Source organism: Papaver somniferum, chromosome 6 (genome assembly GCF_003573695.1).
Source record: "Papaver somniferum cultivar HN1 chromosome 6, ASM357369v1, whole genome shotgun sequence".
Taxonomy (NCBI): Eukaryota; Viridiplantae; Streptophyta; class Magnoliopsida; order Ranunculales; family Papaveraceae; genus Papaver; species Papaver somniferum.
In genome coordinates this window covers 145,783,671-145,805,530 of record NC_039363.1, presented here as the reverse complement: position 1 = coordinate 145,805,530, position 21,860 = coordinate 145,783,671, and the positions used below count along the sequence as shown (strand labels likewise).

The 21,860-nt window shown below is 35.2% G+C and overlaps 1 protein-coding gene across 1 annotated transcript; it reads left to right on the top strand.

Moving 5' to 3' along the window:
* The first annotated feature begins 19,147 nt into the window (after positions 1-19,147).
* LOC113289696 (uncharacterized protein At2g39795, mitochondrial-like) lies at positions 19,148-21,144 on the top strand. The gene is made up of 3 exons (XM_026539028.1): positions 19,148-19,706; positions 19,825-20,204; positions 20,646-21,144. Exons 1-3 carry the CDS (start codon positions 19,356-19,358, stop codon positions 20,803-20,805), a joined length of 891 nt encoding a protein of 296 aa, XP_026394813.1. The 5' UTR covers positions 19,148-19,355; the 3' UTR covers positions 20,806-21,144.
* The last annotated feature ends 716 nt before the right edge of the window (positions 21,145-21,860 follow it).

Here is a 21,860-nt window from a genome sequence, read left to right as displayed (position 1 = left end):
ATTACTAACTGCCTCGCTTTATGACACTTTCTTGTAACGGGCGTATTGCACGCCGCACGCTGTAAACCGCCAGACCAATATCCTGATGAGTATCCCCTAGTTTGTGACATGTTTTGATGTCTCGCGTGTTTTCGTGGAAAACATGTAGCACTTTGCTAGGTGTGGCAAGTTGAAATTGAGAGGTTTGCCGCAGGTAAATAGCATGTGATGCTATTAGGCTCGTCTTGGCTGGTCGCCTAAAACTTGCCACAAGCTCGCCAGCTTGGTGGCGAACTTTGATGGCTGAGATCGCATCTTATGAAATAAAGGTAGTCGTTGATTGTGGCTACCTTGTGTTGGCGCCTGAAGGTGGCGCAGTGGCGTTTTTGGTGTACGCCAATAGCAATGCGGCATGGCTCGTGCATGCTAGTGGCACGGTGGTGCAAGTGGCGCTTGGTGTAGACATCACCATTAATTTTAGGTGGCTGGTCACCTGAAAGTTGCCACAAGTATGTCAGCTCGGTGGCAAACTTGGATGGCTGAGATTGCATCTCATGAGGAAGGATAGTCGTTGATTATGGCTACCTTCTGTCGGCGCCTGGAAACTTTGTCTAAATTAGGGTTTGGTATGCCGAAACCCTAACTAGCGTATATGGCATGTCGTTTTGCATGTGCGCCTGGCATGCGCGTTTGGCAAGTTAGGGATGCCGATTGGCATGCAAGTTTGGCGGGTTTGGCATGCTGCTTGGCATGTTTGGCATCCCGATTGGCATGTGCGGCTGGCACGCACGTTTGGCGGGTTTGGCATGCTGATTGGCATGTGCGTCTGGCACGCGCGTTTTGGCGGGTTTGGCATGCTGCTTGGCATGTTTGGCATGCCGATTGGCATGTGCGTCTGGCATGGCGGGGTTTTGCGGGTTTGGCATGCTGCTTGATATGTTTGGCATGCCGATTGGCATGTGCGTCTGGCACGCGCATTTTGGTGAGTTTGGCATGCTGATCGGCATGTGCGTCTGGTACGCCCGTTTTGGTGAGTTTGGCATGCTGCTTGGCATGTTTGGCATGCCGATTGGCATGCTGCTTGGCATGTTTGGCATGCCGATTGGCATGTGCGTCTGGCACGCGCGTTTTGGTGAGTTTGGCATTCTGCTTGGCATGTTTGGCATGCCGATTGACAGGTGCGTCTGGCACGTGCATTTTGGCGAGTTTGGCATGCTGCTTGGCATGTTTGGCATGCCGATTGGCATGTTGGCACGGATTTTTAGGAAACCAACTTAGTATGGCAACCTCTTTTAAGGCGGTGGCGGATTTAATTGCCTAGTTTGGCTAAGCATAGTTTAAACCAAGGGGTCTAGTGTGCTGCGCGGGGTGCGAAACCCTAATTTTTGCAAGTTAGTCGGGTTTATGAGTTTTTTATGAGTTACCACAATAATTGGCTGGATTTTGTATGCTGCCACAAAAATCCTTATTTACAGAATGCAGTGTGCCTTCCATTTGAGCATTTTGTGCAACGGCCTTAATTTTGGTACTTGGAGGTTCATGCTACTCTGCTGCAAGCGAACAAAACTCCGTCATGCCATACCGATATTAAGGGTTCTGCCGGGGAACATAGCATATGAAAGTACTCAGTGAGTCTTGTATTGACGAGGTGCCGAAATTTACAGAGCGTTTGGGATGGTTGCTACATTCGCCAGTCTGGATAAATTTCATGTAAATATATTGAATGGCTCAATAAATATGTTGGTGGAGAGGTTAGCACTCACGGCACCGTTTCCTTGCAGAGTGACGTCAGATGCAAGGTTTTACGATTTTGACCCTATGCTAAAAACCACCATCAACAATAATTTACAAGAAAACTTCGCAAAGAAAGCATAAATAATAGATAAATCTCAAGGTGTTTTAGACACCTATCAGGTATTTACCAAATTGATTAACGTACGAGTGCAATTACTTAATTATAGCTACAAAAATAATTATAACACGGAAAGTAAATTTATGGCACGACATACAAGATTTTGTTAACGAGGAAAACTACATGACAATAAAACCCAGGGACCTAATCTAGTTTTGAATACTCTCAGAATTAAGCCGATATACAAATTGACTACCACAGCTTTGTACAGCTGAGACCAAGTAAACACTCATTCAGTATCCCTACGTCTACAACGAATCTGGCCAACACACGTGAATCGCAAGTTAGGGTCCACTATATCGAGTTTATTCACTTTCTGTGGAGACCTCTGCTCTCAACTCCTTTGGATCATAACCCGAAACACAAAAGGACTAAGTTTTTTCAGTAACTAACTCACTTATCAATCTCCCAAATCAAGATTTCGATCAGAGATAAAGAATAGTAAAGGATTTTTTTCTTAATTCATATAAACTCTTTTTGTCAAATATCAAACCAAGACAGTGATTACCGAAATAATAAATCTCAGTGAACAAGCTATATCTATGCAACTTAACAAGAAGAAGCAACTAGACATTTTTTTCGATCTTTACAGCAAGTCTTAAGTCTATCGAAATAAAATGCTTGTTTGGATCCGGTGAATTAAGTGTGCAAGAAAAATCACAAAAATCAGAACCCAGGAAAAAGAAAAAGAAAAGGTCTTCAATCTTCAAAGTAACGCTACACAAACAACTTGATTCTTAGTACTATTGATCAATATACACAAAACATATTCTGTAACGGTTGATTGATCAATAGTTCTATTTACAGATCTTGAATCACTAGATCTGTAGTAGCCAAATCCTCAAACAAACTTGAGTGGCCCTATATCACAAGAAAAAGGCCGCGAAATAAGCAAGTTTGATTTATCAATGATAACTATACCGTTAGTTTTTAATCAAATGAACTAACCGAAAAACCAAAATAACAATGTGGTTTAGTTTCTTACCAATTGTCTTACTAAAAGCTTTTTGATCCCAGAGAGGACTTTAAAAGAAGGCATAAAAAAATGTTTCAACTAGTTAGATTACTCCTAAGTCTTAACAAGTTGGCTTCCCACATAATGACTTAAGTTATGTGTCAAGGGATGATTTTGTAAGAATACAATCTCCATTATTTATAGTGTTATGACCAAGGATTTCATTGGAAGACAAGGTATTACCAAATACAAATATCCTGAAGATATAAAATGAGTGATTATTTCTGAATTTAACAAATACCAAACGTATTCCAACCCATAAACCTAAATTACTCATAGTTGACAACTAATATCAGTTAGTACACATCCATGTACTTTACTAATATAACAACCAGAGATATGCAAACTTTTGAGATATGGTAAGCATATATTTTCGATATCTTAAAGATATTGAAAATTCGATTTTAGGATCATGTTTTGAGTATCAAAGAAAAATAGTTGAACATTAAGATATTATATTTTAGCACTATGTCGACATTATGTGAACATTCTCAATTTAACTAAGTACATCTCGATGTCTAAACAAACCCTGAGATAGTAGGCATATTGAACATGTAAGTTTTTTTTGGACATATAAGGATCGGTCCTAACTGAGATCCTTGCAAGGGATCGGTCCAGACTTAGATCCTTAGGATAGATCCTAGTTTAGATCCTTATTATGGATCGGTCCTCGTTGAGATCCATAAATCACCTTTTTAACTACCAAATAATTTTCACATTACTCCCTTAAACTATGAAGTTAAACATAATTCCAAGATATGGATTCGTATGGAAGTTCAACACATTAAATAAACTATTTCAATTCTACGAAGTCCAAAGATATATTATACTTCGTAATTGTTAGAGCACTACTCCGTCGAACTCGCAAGCATTGCTATCTCAAGCTTGTTTGTCAATGTTAGTGATCAAAACTATAAGTCTTGATTTCTAGCCTACTTATAGTGATGTCTCGGACTAGGATAAATTATGTAGTTGAGCATTAGACTCCATGGCGTTCATCAATTGAAGATGAAGAACTACTAAGGAGAGCTCGTGGAACTTCATCAACAAAAGGTATGTGGAGACTAAAACTCATCTATCACTTGAAAAATCTATTTGTACTATATCTCTTATATTGAGACAAAATTCGTATTATTATATAGTTGTCGATTATGCACATTTGAGATTTTGAGCCGAGATTAACTCGCTTACATATTTCTCGAAATATGTGTTGGTAAGCTTTCACTTCAACCAAGTTTATCTTATATTCTTGACGAAAGTCAAAAGATGATCATGTGAAAGTTTCCGAGTAACATCTTACATGGTTTGTGTGATACAATCATATGGTGTAGACTTGGAATGTTTCGTTATGCTTATTTCAATAACTTGAAAATCGCTTTGATGTTAATAGTGTGTGAAAACGGCTATCGTCATCGTCTAAGAAAGTTTCAATGATTGAAATAGAGTTTAGAACTATTGGATTATAAACATAGTGTGCATTCTTGCATGTATGTGATCCATGACCGGAACTAGAGTATGCATACCCGTAAGCGTACTTGTAGTTGTGAAATTCCGTGTACCAAGTACACATACCGGTACGCATACTTGCGTAAGGTATAGGTCCGGGACTTTCTGCTGGATTTTGGAAGTGTACTAAGGTATGTGTACCCCTTCGCATACTGGCAAACCCAAACTCAGACCGGCTACTTAAGTATGCGTACCCGTTTTCACACTTGAGTGATTAAAGTTCTAAAATCGGTTGTGACATGAACTAATATATTCGTATATTAAGGAATGCATTCTTTGCAAACAGTGGCTATAATGTTCATGAATTGGTTTGAATGAATCAAACCGATTTTGCTTCAATTGTGTTCTTGTATACTTCTATGAGAATATAGCAATTGAACAACTCTTTAACTAGTTTCATTTGAGTCATTTGAACTAGTTGTGGTTAAGATGAATAAGGTTGATATGAGAATGTTCATATAGATAATCTCGGTTAACTACTGTTGAGCCAACAGGGTGTACACGTTTTGGTACTGTTACTTAAACCTAAATGAAGGTATATTTCATTTGTGTATAACAAGCTAAGTTCGATCTAACAGTTGAAAGATATTATCCTGAATCTAATCAGGTTTTCATCTAACGATGAGTATTGAATGCTTTGTTACCAAGGTAACTTAGATTTCAAACCCTGATCTGAAAACTATATAAAGGAGAACTCTAACAACTGGGAAACCTAATCCCCACACCTCCTGTGTGATACTAGTTGCATAAGCTAGAGTCAGTTCTCCTTTAACCTTAGGTTTTTCATGAAACCCTGTAGGTTAACGACTTAAGTACTTCATTGGGATTGTGAAGCCAGACCCGACTATTTTCTCTGTAGTTGCATGTTCTGATCTTGCTATGTTCTATCGTATTGAGTATTATATTCTCTAAGATTTGCTCGAGATTGATTCTCCGATAGGCGATATAAAAAGTAGTCACAAACATCTTCGTCTCATCGTTTGTGATTCCGCAATATCTTGTTTCGCTACCATACGATTAAGATTATTGTGAGGTGATTGATAATACTAGGTTGTTCTTCAGGAATATAAGTCTGGTTTATCAATTGGTTCCTGTGCACCTTGATTTATCAAAAGACGAAACAAAACTCGTAGGTATTTATGTGGGAGACAGATTTATCTCTTCCAATATACTTTTCTGTGTGAGACATATTTGTTTATCAAGTCTTCGACTTTGGGTCGTAGAAACTCTTGGTTGTGGGTTAGATCATCTAGGGAATCAAGTACATAGTATCTTGCTGGGATCAAAGACGTAAGGAGCACAACTATACCTTGAATCAGTGTGAGATTGATTAGGATTCAACTACATTCCAGTCCGAAGTTCATTGGTAGTAGGATAGTGTCTGTAGCGGCTTAATACAGTGTGGTGTTCAAAGCTGGACTAGGTCCCGGGGGTTTTCTGCATTTACTGTTTTCCTCGTTAACAAAATTCTGGTGTCTGTGTTGTTTATTTTCCGTATTATATTTTGTTATATAATAGAAATAACACAGGTTGTGCATTGATATCAATCAATTAGATAATCCAACTTTTGGTTGTTGATATAAATTGATTGACACTTGAACATTGGTCTTTGGTACCGTTCAAGTTATTTATCTTATTCAATCGGGCTCACAAATTCCTATTTGCTGATTGCAGATTCAAATGAGAAATTGAGATATAAAATATTTGATATACTTTTCTCTAGATTGAGTCTGACTGTATAGTTGATTCTCTTGAAAGTATATTGGAGTTTGTCTATTCAGATTGCCGAACGAAATATTGGGTGTGGTTGTTAGACCTCCCCCCCCCCTTTTCAGTAACTCCATATACGTAAGTTACAGAAATATATAGTATATCATTCCTTGATACATTGATCATAGTATTATGACCAACTTGCCAATACTGAAGTCGTTATAAACAAACTTTACGTCATTTATTATGGTTTTAATAAATACTGACTTAAAATAACAAATTATAGAAATGTAACAATTCAAGTCTCTTGTTACTAACCTCAAACTAAATGATTATATCTCCTTTGTTGTAAAAACCTTTTAAGGTTCTCCGTGAGTACCAAGATCAAGTCTCTACATTTCTTCGTTACTATTATAACCTAATGAAGTTGAATCTAATAATCAAATCAAGAGACATCGAGTTTTGGAACTAAATTTAACAAGCAAACTTGACATACCAACGTTTGGCGGGTTCAACCAAACAATATTATAACACCCTCAATATCACATTATAAATAAGGAACACCTATTATATTCAGGTCTTCCAATGGAAAAGCTAATAATTTTATAATATAAACAAAGTTAATTAGAATATAGGTTTGCGTTAGATTAATCTTTTAGTTACAAAATAACTTTCACGAATTCCACTATTTATAAGTTTTAAAGTCATCCACTGATATAAGTTATATCACAAATTTTAGTTCATAAAATGAATAGTTTGAGTCGCCCGATAATTTTTTATGTAATCAGGCATACTTCATATTACTAAACAAATATTATACCACGTAAAAATTTTGAGCCTTTTGGAAAATCTAGGGACCCGTAGGGAACATTTTGGAATGTGGTGTTGTTTTGGGGAAAAAAATAAAGATTATTGATAGAGTTAGATTATTGAGTTGCGAGAGATTGATTTTGAACAATAATTTCCTAAATCAAGTCAATGATGCTCAAGCGTTGATTAGTTGTAGAGAAGATATCAGTTGGTTTTAGGGAGGGAACTATAGAAGAATATATGATATTGGTGTAATTATATAAGATATAATTAACATGACTATTGTTAAACATGATAAACTGGTGAAATTTTTATAGATGTTGAAGTTATATGATCTTATGATAATAGTGGGTGAAGAGGGAAGTGTAATTACATGGAGTCCATAAACTTACACGCTCGCAATCCTTGTTCTTTGCCACTATCACATGCCTAATTCTCTTTGTCGTTGAGAAAGGGTCGTTAAATACTAACACCTGTTGTAGACCACAGACCAAAAAACCTAAATATTATATCCTCGTGTGACTTTGTTAATATTCGTGTAAAATGTGCTAGTATGTTAGGGTTGAGTGTTGAACCAAAGGTAAATCAATTGTCAGGTTATAGGACTGTCATAATTATTTGATATTTGCTTCGTAGAGAAAGCACGAGATAACAATATTAACTCGAGGGGACTCGGTGTGAGAACATAAAAGTTATTAAGGTCGAATTGTATCAGACCTAACAAGGTCAGTGGATCTGGTAGCATACCTAACGTGACCTAAGTGCCCTGTGTGAGAACGATGAGGCCAGGGGGTCTTGTGCAAAGTCGACGAGACTATGAGGTCTTTTGAGATGAGAGGGGGACGAACTAGGAGTCTTGACGTCCATCAAGTGTTAATTGTTCAATGTGGGGACCAGAGATAACTTCTTTTTGTTTGTTTATTTGCATGACAAAAAATCACCACAATCAGGTGCATATCTTAGATCATTATGCAGATTTTAAATTAAGGCCCGCTTTTGAACCACAAGCCTAAATTTTTTCCACAATGCAGATTATTAGGCAAATTACAAATACAGGTCATTGGGTAAATTTTATATCACAATAACAGATTTTCAGTCGTGACAAAATTTAAGGTTCACCAGGCAAATGTTGGGTGACCATTTTCTTGATAATCCATATTTTTGGTCATGACTTATTTATCAAACTGTAGGTCAAAACTTTGGTTCATGGGGTAAAGTATTTTGCCAGCGAGCAAGTAAATTGGATTGCTAAGCGAATTTGAGGTATGCGACAGATTTGAGATTATAGTTGTAAATGTTAGAGCATTACTCGGTGAAACCCACCAAACGTTGGTATGTGAAGTGTGGCTGTCATATTTAGTTCCAAAACGAGTCGCTTAATAAGTGAACTAGAGTCAACTTCATTAGAATAGACTAGGAACGATATAAATATTGTGCTCCATTTACTCACGAACTGAAGATGGATTGAGACAACAAGGATATTATCCTTCAACTTAAGGTTAGTAACTATGGACTTGACTTGTTCCATTTCTATCTTGTTTTATTTCAATTCATTTATATTGAAAACATAACATGCGAAGTTATATATGATACTCTAGTATTAGGCTTGGTCATTTTATATATGATCAAAGTGTCAAGGAAGGATATTTAATTACGAAGCATAACGTTTATATTTTGATCTTCGTGAATGCGACATCGACATAATCTATGTAACTCGTTACTTGATTGTATATTGGACATAAGTGTGATTTCATTCTGGGAAACTATGTTTCATTACATAAGTTTAAGGAAGTAGACATACGAACTTGTTTTGTAGTTTAAAGAAACCAATAGGAATATGGTCCGGTTTTCATTGAAGATCAATGGATAGACCAATCCTTACCTAAGGTGGAAAATAAGATGAAACTGATCCCTACTTGTGTCGGGAGTCAAGGTGGAACTGATCCCTACCTATATCGGGAGTCAATGTGTGACCGATGCCTACGTGATTATTTTTATAAGGTAGTACGGATCCTTACATATATATTCTTATAGGGTAGAAACGATCCCAACCTATTTGGTAAACTTAGGTAGATACGATCCCTACCTATCTATTTTTATAAGGTAGAACCGATTCTCTTGCGCAAAACCAATTCCTATTTTCACGTACACTTTAGGGTTTGTGTTATTTGGAATTAGGGTTTGCCAAATAGGAAAGTTCCTGATGTCGACATAATTTGAACATGAATACAATTCTTATCTTTTATTGTTCAAATATATTCCTTGATATTCATCGTGATCTTAATCCGAAATGAAAACGTGGGGGTACCAAAATACACCACCAATTTTTTCTTAGGAAACTTGTATGGACAAACTTAAATACAATTTCGAGAGTTCAACTTAATGAATCTCAATCAAGGAATAATATTTAGAGTTATATATATTTCTCTCACAATTAGAATGTTTACGAAACCAAGTCCGTGAACCTAATTATGTGTGAGAGTTCTTGGACGATCTCAAAAATCAATATCCAAGAATCAATCAAGTCGTATCCAACAAATAAGGATGGGTGTATCTACTTTGATTGATTTACGTACAACCTGTGATATTTCAATTATAAAGATAAAAAATATAATGCAAAAAAGGAATAACACAGACACCAGAAATTTTGTTAACGAGGAAACCACAAATGCATAAAAACCCCGGGACCTAGTCCAGATTTGAACACCAAACTGTATTAAGACGCTACAGACACTAGCATACTACCAATTAACTTTGGACTGAATGTAGTTGAGTCCCAGTTAAATCCTCACATCATTTCAGTTACAGTCGCGTTCCTTACACCTCTTGAATCTCAGCAGGACTCCGCGCAATTGATTCCCTTGGTTGACGTCCTTTACAGCCTAAGAGTTGATTCAACTCAATTTAAGACTATAAACCAATCTTCCTCTCACAGATAAGTCTACATGTGTGATTTTCTTTTTGATCGTGGATCAAGGTGAGACTAGAAATAGATAGCAATAGACAAAGTCTAGCTAACCTCAAAATACGGATTTATGCTTCCCGAAGAGCAACCTAGATTGTTATTCACCTCACAAGTATTAAACATGTGGAATCACAAAGTCTGATACGAAGAGAACTTTACAATTTATATCTATCTTGTTCGAGTGAGTAACTCAACAATCCAACAAGATTAGGATACAAAAACTATCAAGATAAAAGATAGTTTGACCTATCTTCACAAATCCCTATAAAGTCTTTTTAGTCGCTAAACCCTAAAGGGTTTGAAGGAGAGGACGACTCTAGTTTACAACCAGGACACATAAAAGTAGTGTCGGAATTCAAAGATTCCAGTTGTGAGAAGTTCAACTTTTATAGAATTTCAAAGTATAGGTTGTTTTAGGTTTAAGCTAAAATAGCTTTGGAACTAAGCAAACAACATCCACCGTTAGAAGAATCTTTGAAATGAGATTAGCATACCAATATATACACTCTGGTTAGGATGAACTACAACCGAACCGTGTATGAAGACATTGTTCATAGACAGTTAGCCGAAACTAGTTGAAAGCTTAATCATTTTCATTAACACTTGAGACTTAAAGTTTGAATCACAAGCATATGTTATAATGTGATCAATCATGTCTATATAGTGTCTTTAGAGTTTTATTCAAATGCTAATTATCTCACATAAATTTTTTATGTGCATCTGAAAATTATTCGACAAGGCAAGTACGTGTAATCTTCCTTGTTCATGACTATTTTTATCATGGTACATGTACCCTTAAGACAAAAACCGAGTTCAGGCACTCACGAACTTTTCCGATTTACGTACCGGGTATGGATACCATACCGGTTACAGAACCACAGTTCCTTTACGGTAGGCGTACCATTCCTAGTTCACGAGAAACAAACTTTTTGAGGTATGGATATCGGGTATGCGTACCTAAAAGTTGTTGTCGATATATAACTATGCGAGTACGTGTACTAAGTACATGTACCGCGGCTCCGGATCTATGACAGTTCTCCTAGTATGTGAACTGGTATGCATATTGTCATGTATCCACATTTACAGTAGTTTTATATTTCTCTCTAAATCAATTCGAAACATTCCCAAATAACATCAATGACACATATCACTATTTCAAGTTATTTTCCAATGACAATCTTGAATCACGATTTAGATTATGAACAATAAATTGTTCTTAACCGATTCATCAAGTATGGACAAATATTCATTAAGTTTAGTCATATATATTTCGAGAACTAATTACCAAGATAAACTTGACTCAAAATTCTTGATATGCTTGCAATAGTCTAGCTAGTTATTCGACAACGTCTCATATATAGAAAGATGAATATAACTTGAGAAATAGGTGGTTCAATATTCACTTACCTTTTGTTGAAGAAGTTCTCCAAAAGCTTCGGTTGATCTTCGACTTCAAACGGTAGAACGCAGTGATGTCCAATTCTCAACTACATCTTCTATCCTGATCCGAGACTTAACTAATTGTAGATTAGAAATCAATATATAGTTTTGATCAACTAAATTTGACAACAATCTTGATATAGCAACACTTGTGAGTTCGACTGAGCAGTGCTCTTACACGAAATATTGAGAATCTTTTAATTATATTATATGTTTTTTATTTTCCAGCAAATCAAAACACGTCTCCTAGAAAGTTATATTAGTTAAATGTTAAACTAATATTAGATTTTTTCGAATGAGTGATTTTAGAATTACAGGTTGGAAATTAGTTGGAAATATAAAAACCGAAATTAGGTACTTATTGAATATCTTAAGAATATTTTCGGTTTTCGAATCTCTTTGTTGTCCAAACAACCTTGGTCTATAAATAGTTGAGTTTACATTTCTTGCGAACTATCTAAAGAGCCAGGAAAACTTCATTCGTGTTGTTTCTGGTGGAGCCGACTATTCGGAGAAGAAAGTACCCTAATTAGGCGAAATCTCTTACCTCAGCTCATTTAAAGGCTTCCATGGGATCAAGAAGCTCTATTAGTACCGTTAGTGGGAAACTAGAATTTGCATTGTTATTTTAGTTTTTGATTGTTGATTTCATTGACTAACAGTTGTTGAATCTTTGATTACACCTAGTTTGATTATTCCATGATCCTTATCTTATGATATAAGGTCACTCAAACTAGATCAAATATTTAACGTTTCTACAGATCTAAGCAATTCTAGAATTGTATGATAAATCCATTGATTTTCCATTGTTAACAGACTCCGTTCTGTGTGAAAAATCAATAGAGGGATCAAGTTTCTTTTGGAAGGTTGTTACTTTGAAGATTAAATCGAAGATTGAAGACTTTGAAGATTTAAAGACTTTGTTCTTGTGTTTTTCTCTTGGTGTGACTTTATGTGACTTGATTTTCCATAATTAAAAGGTTGTTTATTTCGATAAACATAAGCCTTTTGAGATCTACAAGTTGTTTGTGATTTTATTATAAACCTTGTAATCATGATTGATTATTTCAGTAATCATTATCTTGTTTGATCTCGTAACCTAGGAGCTTCGGATCTGGTAACACATCTCAAAAAACAGAAGATCTGTAATTGTGCTTTTATCATATATTTAGGTATTGTGATTGGAAAGTGAGTTTGGTTACCAAGCAATTTTGATCCTTTGCTGTCTGGAATACGATCCAAAGGAATCTTGTCTTACCAGTTGAAAAATTAGTAGCAGAAATTTTTGTCAAACATTAAGAAGATCTACTAGATCTTGTAATAAAGAGAACATATGTTCTGCTAGGATATCTAGTATTCTAACGTCTATTGAGAACTTAGGTTCTGCTAGATGTTATTAAAACAAGAATATTGCTGAAGGTGAGTAACTACTATTTTATATTGCTTGGTATCGTCTACATGAAGTTGTAAGTGTACTTTTTGTAGAATTTTAATTCATTGGGTATTCACAATTGGACTAGGTTCAGTTTTTTTTTACAAGATTGTAGTTTTCCTCGTTAACAAAATTCTAGTGTGTGTGCTTTACTTTATTTGCGCATGATAATTGTCTTTACATTATAATTAAAGTAAATGCACTTGTACGTTAACTAGGCACTTGATATCGATCTTATAGTGTTTCGGTCTTGTACCGTAACTATTATCAACTGAACATCTTGTTGTTGTATTGTCTTGATCTCTTATCCATAGACGATCACACAAGGTGTATTATGATTCGCCACTTGGGTTTGATTTCTCACAGTGTTACGCCAGTCTGGACTAACCATGTTCCAAGTGGACATCGTTTTGAAATATTCTTTTAGTGATTGTTGCTTAAATAGGTTTATACACGATGTGTTTTGAACATGTTGTGATCAAACAAAAAGATTGTGGTGTACTTGGGTACCCTCATCATTTCAGTAAATTTAGGATTACTTATAAAAAAAATTGGGTCACTTAGCATAGTTCGGGACATACTATCCCTGTTAAGACTATATTTGACCATATAACATACTTTGGATCTGGGGATAGAGGTCGAGTCATAATTATGTATGAAACCATATGTTTGTTTACATAGTTCACTTTTAAGTTGTCAGGAAGATATTGAGTTGTTAAGCTTATTTTATGTCATATAATATTTTTTTCTATCATGTGCCAATACTTCAACTACATTTACAATTGTTGATTATCAGGTCATGAGTTAGTTTTTGCGTTCATTGGTAAATTTTAAGACACGCGAGACATTTTGTTACTAACAAATTATGGATCACATGAAGACTTTAATCAACACAATTATCAAGTTTTAAGGAAAATTATGATTTAATTAGCAAAGTTACATTTTTATTTATTTATTTTTCGAGACAAACTTATTGTTAAGAACTTTATAGGTCAGATTTCTAACACAAGATACATTAAAATTTGGAATCAACTTGGGATCCTCGAGAATGATGATTTAGCCTCAAACATGAAATCACTACCAATGCATAAAAAACTAGGTGAGCGGTTAGTCATTACCCACATAATAATGTTTTAAGCTCTAAAGCATAATTTATACCTTTTCGGGCTTTAATTTTGGAGTTTAGGCAATAACGATGCTTTTTGGATGCATATTGGAGTTTGGACTCTATAAGACCTAGTCTTACTTAGAAAATTTCAAGTCATGTGGAACACTTAGATCACTGACTTACTGCTCAAATTTTAGGTTTAATGGAGCATTTGGAATCACTAAACAAATTTTGTTTCGATGACAAGGTTACAATGCGGGATTTTGGGCTTGACTCATATATAAAATCACGAGGCATATTTTACGTTATTAGAAGTTTTATAAGCCAAGTGACATACTTTGAATGTGAAAGTTTTAGGTTAGAAATTGAAGATTTTGAGTCATGATGCAAATTCTGGGTCATCGGTCAAATTTTCGGTTAAATTGTAATTTTTCTGAAGCTAATTTTCAATTGCAATAGATTTTTTAAGTCATTGGGAGGTATTTTAGGTAACGAATTGATATTTTTTTCTACTAGGTAAGCTTTGGTCATTAAGTAGATTTTGGTTTTGTGGGTGAAATTCTAATCATAATGGTAAATTTATGTAACAATGTATATTCCAAGTTACATAACATATTTTGGACTGAGATGCAAAATTTTGGTCATGAGAAGTAATTTGATATATGCAGTTTCTTATTTTTTTTGCTGATGAGGAAGATTTTAAAATTTTAATAAATTTTGGTCACATCGAGTCACGTTGTCAAGTTTGTATAGCAGTAAAAGATTCTAGGTCACAATATCAATGTTGGTTCACTAAGTACAGATTTTAACTTACTGAGTATAATTCGGGAAAAAGTGTAACACAATTTTTTTGACTAACAATGATTTTGTTGGTTGATGAGGTATATTTTAAATCAGTAAACAAAATTTAAGCCACGTGACTAATTTTTGGTTGTTTAATATACAAAAGTATGTTATGAAAATTTTTACAGGCTTAAAGTTTGATTTCGAGTTCGATTTTTCTTCGTAATGACAGATTTTGAACTAGAAGACAATTTAACAAGATAGGTTTTGATCACATGACAAACTTTAGACTACAAGACAAGTTTTGGATTACTTCATAGAGTTTGAGTTACCATACAAATTTAAGGTCTCGAATCACGACGCACAAATTATGTATCACTTTTAGATTATGGAAATTTTGTGTTCAAACTATTTTTTATCCGAAAACATGAGGATAATTTGTGCTCGTGTTTATGCATGCTTGACATAAGAGGATACCAAATTCCACGGGACCAATCCAGATGATTCAAAATATCCAGTTGTGAGAACTAAATTACTTATATGAATATGGTAACCTTTGTGAAATTTGATATACTTAACCGGGTGTTTATGGGACTTTAAGGAAAATCCCATGAAACAAACAAATCCATTTTGACTCCACTATGATTATGGGACAAACAAACTAAAAAAATGGAATGTCAAGCCGACAAATATGATGGTTTGTACATCAAGACTCGACATCTATCACACAATATATGTTGGTTCGCCAGACAAATATTGATCACATATCCTAAAATGTGTCGCTGGGCAGCCAGGGTTTAGCCGCACGACCATACTCCTGTCGCTCAACATCCATATCCGACGGCTACATCCAACAACTCTCTCTAAACCTTCTATAAATACATACCATTTCACCCATTTCAAATTACACATTCTCCGCACTCCAAATATCATACCAAATTTCTTATAATTTTGACTATAAAAATTTCTTGAAAGATGTATCAACATGATTTCGTTTTCCAAGTATACTCTGGATAAGATTTATTTATTTGCAGAAACTTTGTATTACAATCCCAGCTTGGTGCAGCACCGACGAGTGTAAATTTCTGGCAGAGCCTTCATGAAAAATATTGCAATGACATTAGAAATCTTAGAGGGAGTGATGCAGTTGGCTAAAACCATCATTTTATAATAATTAAGAAAATGAACGAATTTTTAGTTTTAACCATACAAGTAAACCGATTAAGAATGATAGGTGAAACTGATGCTAATTTGGTAAAAAGATCTTTAGAGGAATGACAAACATGAAAAAAGAAAGCTTTCGCTTACCATGAATGTATCGAAATCCTTAAGTTGTCAAAAAAAAAAACTTTTTTTTTAGTTTAAATTTGATGGTTAGTCTTAAATTTAACATAGTGGTTAGTATAACGGTTAATATAATGGTTAATTTGATTTCATAATAAAGTAGTAGTTTCATTAATTAAAATTATAAATATATTCATAGTAGAAATAAAACTAGAGATATTATAGATATATTTTATTGTTATTCATCATTCTGGTTCCAAAGGCTAAAACCCAGAATACATCCACCGGCTAACAAACTGGATAAAATAGCCATATTTCTTTATCCATAAGATTGAAAGTAGCAGAAGAAGGTTCAAAAATAGAAGATGAAGGTGGTAAAGATGAAATGAAAGGATATGACGGCCTAGGATGATAAGCCTCATTCTGGTTCTAAAGTTGAACCCTTGTTTCATTTGTAGTAGCATCACTGGAAGTTGAACCAACATGAATATTAAAAGTTAATGATCCAAATCAAAACAACATGATTTCACCATTTATTTGTTAATTGCATCCAAATGCAGTAGTTACATTGAGCCATCAATTCATCTGCAATGACATATACGTTGTGATAAGGATAAATATGATATATAGCTGCCGAATTATAGGGGTCGTCGTTGTTCCCCTTGTGAGTTATACTTGGCAACCCCCATTGTATTTCTGCCACACTTAACGAAAAGAGGCATGTTAGGAATGATTGAATTATCACGTTTGAGTCATGTTAATACCGACAGATCAAACCCATCCATGTTCATATCCTCAACACCAATTATTGATTGTGCAATTTTTTTGTATCATTTGATACACTGATTTTCAATATTACAAGCCTTACAGTTTGCTCACATCTTAGCAAACCTACTTGTCGTATCTTTTAAAATTTGTTTGAGTGACTGTACCACAAGATGTGGGGTTTCTGGCTTCTGTGAAAACACCTTGTAACTAGTAAAAAATATATTTGTTTCCCAAACACCAACAACCTCTTTTTGACGACGGACTAAATAGATGACCTATGTAGTGAATCATCAAAATCTTGTTGCGTTTCAGGTTCTGCAAAGTCTACAAAATTTTGGTAAGAATGAACAACTACATTCTTAGAGCTTTTTGTAATTTGATTCTTAATAGCAAAAACATACATAACTTCATCGTCACATTACTCTTTATCCCAGCTGTCCCTGAAGTACTTGTTTATAAGTGGAATTGTTCTTTTGTTGTCAATAAGTTTTGGTTGGCAAACCCGAAAGTAAGTATACCACCAATATTGAAAATAAATTCCTAAGTTAGAAAATGACTATGGTTTTCAAAATCAAAATACTCTATTGATACATTTGAATAGTGATATTTATCTCTGCGATGCCCCAAAAACTATTGAAGTTTGTCTTTTCCATACTTGTTGTATCAATGGTTATGTACATTTCTGCTAAAATTGCAGACTCTCAACATATGGTACCGTATGCATATCTTGCAACACTTCAAGTCTACCAATCTTTGAAACCGTGGTCGAGTTAAGAAAGAATAATTGGTCGAGTAACCATAATAAAAATACCTTTTCAAGTTCATTATATATCTCCACAATGGTTGATTGTTGATTGAGTTTTAAAAAAATTTATTTAACACTGAATATAATAATCCATCGACTTTCATATTTTTATGGTTCTCTCATATCTTGTCTTTTATTTTGGTCAATCAACGTATTTCAATTCATTCAAATCAAAATACAGATTACATGATCACTTACAAGAATAGAAAAAACATCAAAATACAAGATAATTAAAACCCTAATACAATTCAAAATATCAATTACAAGTATATCCGAAAGAGAAAGAGCCATAAACCGTACAGATACCCAATTTTTGTTTATGTAGTAAGGAATAATGATGCCATCATTTGGAATCAACTCCGACCATTTGATATAATTTTCTTCTTCTTTGATAAGAGATGCTCCTAACAAAAAAGAGTACTTTGCCCGTAATCTTGTATTCACATACGAACCTGGATGCCCTAAATCTCCTAGATTGATAATAAATTCAAAGTGATACCGTGTTGAATGATTGATGTTTCTGAATCGAGAATAACAAACCACAATCTAACCATGATGATTTGAAGAAATCGCCAGCAAAGCGAAGAAACGATCGCCCCAAATGGCGAAAAAAATCGCCCCAAATGGCGTAGAAATACGCCAAAAGACATCAAAACAATAGAAAGAATGTTTTATTTGATTACCCATTGACTAAAACTTAAAAAATAAATGACCAGACCTGAGCAAGAAGTTGATGGAGGCTATGCTTCTTTTTTTCCTTTGGAAAGAGAAAATGAGAGAGAAGAAGAAGGGCCCCTTTTTCATATCTCGTCTTCAATAAAATTGGAAAGAGTAATTTGTATTTTTCATTTGACACCCATTCATTTTGGTTGAATGACACTATATTTCCATCGCCACTAATTATTTCACAAATAAACCATAAATCAAGGGGAGTAGTTCCTTTACAACAAAAATAATAATTCTTATACTTCAAAACTATTTTTTTTATAATGGATTGTAAATCAAATGCATTTGTAAAATTTAGTCGAATCATATTCTCTAAACAAACTTACAAATCTCCAAGTCTTAATCAAATGCATTTATACCGTCTTTCTAACAATAGGTTCAAACATTTCATGTTGTGCTTTTTCTGATTTTCAAAAGAGAACTTACGCCAAGGATATTTATCCATTCTTTCTCGGACAAAGCCGGTAGCCACTGATTGGTAAACAAGGTGCAATTCTGACCAACAATCTCTCAATATGTGATGTGTGTTCCCCATCATACCTGATGTAACTTATAATGTGGAAGTATATCTGGACCAGACAATAATCTAGGATTATTGGACTCTTACAAATGGTTTTATCCAACATTTTATGCTGAAGCAGGCGCCGATAATTCTTTACCTCTTTAAAAAAAAATTAACAAGCAGAAGAATTTTAAACAGTAAAATAGTGGAGAGGTGTGAAATGAAATGTTAAAAATGAGCTGAACTTATATGAATTCAAAAGTTCGAAATAGAGTCATTGATGACAGAAGCTAATTTTTTGGTTGATGCTTTTTCCAAGTAAGCTTGTTTGCCTTACGACTTCGTTCTATCTATAAAATGTCCTGGCGAGGTATACGATCGCTTTAATTAGGCTAAGATCAGTTGGTGGCCTCACGCTAGAAAAAAAAGTACTCCTGGCTAAACAAATTGTTCATTGCCCTTGACATAGTTTATTATTAGGGATTCGGCCTAGCGATCCAGTGTCGTGAGCTGAGCTCTGTTGTTCTGCATCTTAAACCCTAAACCCCTTTCTTCTTCCCGATTTGTCATTTTTTTCCTTTGATTTTGTTTCTAGAGAATCGAATCAGTTATGAATTCAATACTCCGAAGGAGCAGTAGAAGTACTACTCTTCTACTTCTCCAACACCATCTTCAGTCTTCTTCTTCTTCTTCTCGATTTACACCAACATTTAATCAGCAAAACCAATTTTTCTCTACTTTTTTACTGGGAAATAGAGTGTCATCCAAATTAAACCCCAATTATAGTGTATCAAAAGAAAAGTCAATCTTAAACCAATTTCGATTCTTAGCCTCTTCCTCCTCCTATTTTGCTGCTTCCGATTCTATAAATCTCGATGCTACCGAGAGACTAAAACAAGTCATCGAAGAAGAACTGGAAAGTGTCGAAGCTATGGCTGAAGTTGATCGCCACAGTAATCAGGTAATGCTAGTAGTTCTATAACTCTTTTTCATCATTAGGGTTAGGGTTATCATTTTCTGATTGGACTAGTAGTTCTGACCTGAGTCACCGATTTTCTGTTTTGGTTTTTACTTGCTAGGGTGATGATACTCTTGAGTTGCTGCTAGACCCAGAGGAATGCCCGTTTGAGGTGGTTGACAATCCCGGTGAGCAGACAATCATCTTGAAACGGATGTTTGGAGATAATGAGAGTATCCAAATCGATGTTGCTATGCCAGGAGGAGAGGACGACTTAGACGGTGATAACGAGGATAGTGATGATGTTGATGAGGATGGTCATGATGGCAAGGGTGAGCATGAGTTTAGTATCCCTATGAAGGTGACTATAAGCAAAGGAGATGGACCTTCTTTGGAGCTTTGTTGCTTTGGCATTCCAGACGATATAGACATTTATAGCATTTCATTGACGAGGCCTGAGTTTTCCCCTAATCAGATCCCTTACAAGGGTCCAGAATTTCTGTGAGTTTCTTTATCTCCATTTTTAGTTCATTTATGTAAAAGCTGAGTAGAAATTTCAATTTCTAGGGTCAAATCAAAACGCTATGGAACTCGAACAAAAAGTATGAAGTGCAGTGTGTATGGTTTTGGTTGTGATAGTTAAAACTTTCCTCTTACCTGAATAACAACCAAACTACCAAATTGGTCATGGGACTAGTTATGCTCTTTGTTGCTAAGTTGGGATTTTCTTACTATGCTTCTCTCTCTGTAATATATGATGATATTCATGCGGTGGGCTTCATTGTCCTTCTATCCATAATAGCTGTGTTATGCCATTGCCTTTAGAAATTGTATAGGAGAATACATGAAAAAGAAATTCCGAATTTCCCTCTAAATAACTGGTGAACTATGAATAGTTGTACCTCTTTAATAATCCTTTGTGGTGCTTCTATTTATGTACAGGGATTTGGATGAGAATTTACAAGCATCTTTCGGAGAGTATCTGGAAATGAGAGGGATTGATGGCTCTTTGGCAAATTACTTGCACAAGTACATGATGAAGAAACAAGGGAAAGAGTACAAGGAATGGTTGAAGAGCATGAAAGAGTTTGTTGAGAGCTGAGAATTACATACTCTTAAGATTTAAAAGAAGTGTTTTGGGACAGGGTATGTATGCTTTTCTCTCTCCTTCTAGAATACTTATACTTTGGTATATGTTTCAGTGTAGTATAAGGTTAGTTTTGATGTCTAAATGCTGCAGAAGTATCCAGTTCGGTAACTCTATTTCTGGCTAGTTATTCACTTTTCTGGAAAGTTATGTGAAAATGATAAATGTTCAGAATATTGCAAGTCCATTTTCTGGAGAGTTATGAGAGTATGCATTTTCATTTTTCTGAGATTTTATTTTTGACAGAATATTGCAAGTCCAATTTATAACAAAGTTAATTGTACTTGAGCACTATCTATGTGTTGAACAATTTAATGCTAGTATGTCGGAAGTCCACCTTGCAAGTTCATGTACAATGCAACCCCTTTCCTCGAATATGTTTAGGATTCTTGCTGCCTCGAACAATACCTATGTTTTTGGGACAAAGATGGATTTTGTTCCATGTAGTTTCAGGCTCAAAGATGGATTTTGTCACTTCAGCGTGGATGGTTAGAAGTAAGTCTAAGACTGTGCATCAAGAAAATGAAAAAAAGTCCAGAAGACTCTGTAGTCTGTACACTGTAGAGTCAAACAAGAGGACTAAAACGTGGTGGTAGGTAGTGAAAGCTGCTCCTCACGCTATGTTCCCAAACACGGGGAGATTGCTCTTACGAGGCTGCTAGTCTGAAAGCAAAGCGAGCAACATAAAGAGTGGCTAGTCCTTGGCTCCCCGTTTAGATGAAAGAAAGTTTTGCAAACGAAACATGGAAAATCGTCGACAAAAAGTGACGTCATATGCTCCTCCATTTCTATAAACTGACAATAGAATCTCAATCATCTATTCACACCTCCATGGCTCCAGAACTCAGATTTGGACCTTAGGTGCTCTTTAACGGATGGCTCCAGAACTCAGCTTTGGACCTTTGGTGCTCTTTAACGGATGGCTCCAGAACTCAGCTATGGTGCTCTTTAACGGAAGGCGGAGCCTGCTAAGAGCATGGGTGTGCAGTTGGCAGTTGCACACCTAGCCC